At 48.9% G+C, this 483-nt stretch overlaps 1 protein-coding gene across 1 annotated transcript; it reads right to left on the bottom strand.

The window, feature by feature from the left end:
* Positions 1–6: 6 nt before the first annotated feature.
* Positions 7–483, bottom strand: LOC107181405 (olfactory receptor 1A1-like; the record flags this gene model as incomplete). The annotated part of the gene is made up of 1 exon (XM_015557176.1): positions 7–483. A coding segment is annotated over exon 1 (477 nt), but the record flags the coding sequence as incomplete, so codon positions are not given.

Raw genomic sequence — 483 nt, 5'->3', positions numbered from 1 at the left:
CAGAGGGCGGAAATACATGCCCATGACTGTCCCATAATACAAAGAAACCACTGTGAGGTGGGAACCACAGGTGGAGAAGGCTTTGCGCACACCCTTAGTGGATGGAACGTGCACTAGTAAGACTGTGGAAAAGACCCAAACATAGGAGATGATGATGCACAGCAATGGCACAGAGAAAACACCAACCCCAAGGTACATCATCTTCACATTGAAGTGGATGTCAGAGCAGGACAACTTGAGCAAAGGTACAATGTCACAGTAGAAGTTGGCCACTTCCTGGTTTCCACAGAAGGACAGGCGAGCTGTGAGCAGAGTGTGGGGGAGGGCATTAGTGTTTCCAACCACCCAAGACCCAACAACTAACAGGATACAAGTTCGTGGGCTCATAATCATTGTGTAATGAAGTGGCCGGCTGATGGCCACAGCACGATCATATGCCATTGCAGCCAGGATATAGCTATCTGTGTTAGCCAAGGCAATCAT

The sequence above is a fragment of the Myotis davidii genome, unplaced genomic scaffold, assembly GCF_000327345.1.
Source record: "Myotis davidii unplaced genomic scaffold, ASM32734v1 C62473108, whole genome shotgun sequence".
Taxonomy (NCBI): domain Eukaryota; kingdom Metazoa; phylum Chordata; class Mammalia; order Chiroptera; family Vespertilionidae; genus Myotis; species Myotis davidii.
This window is presented reverse-complemented; position numbering and strand designations above follow the sequence as displayed.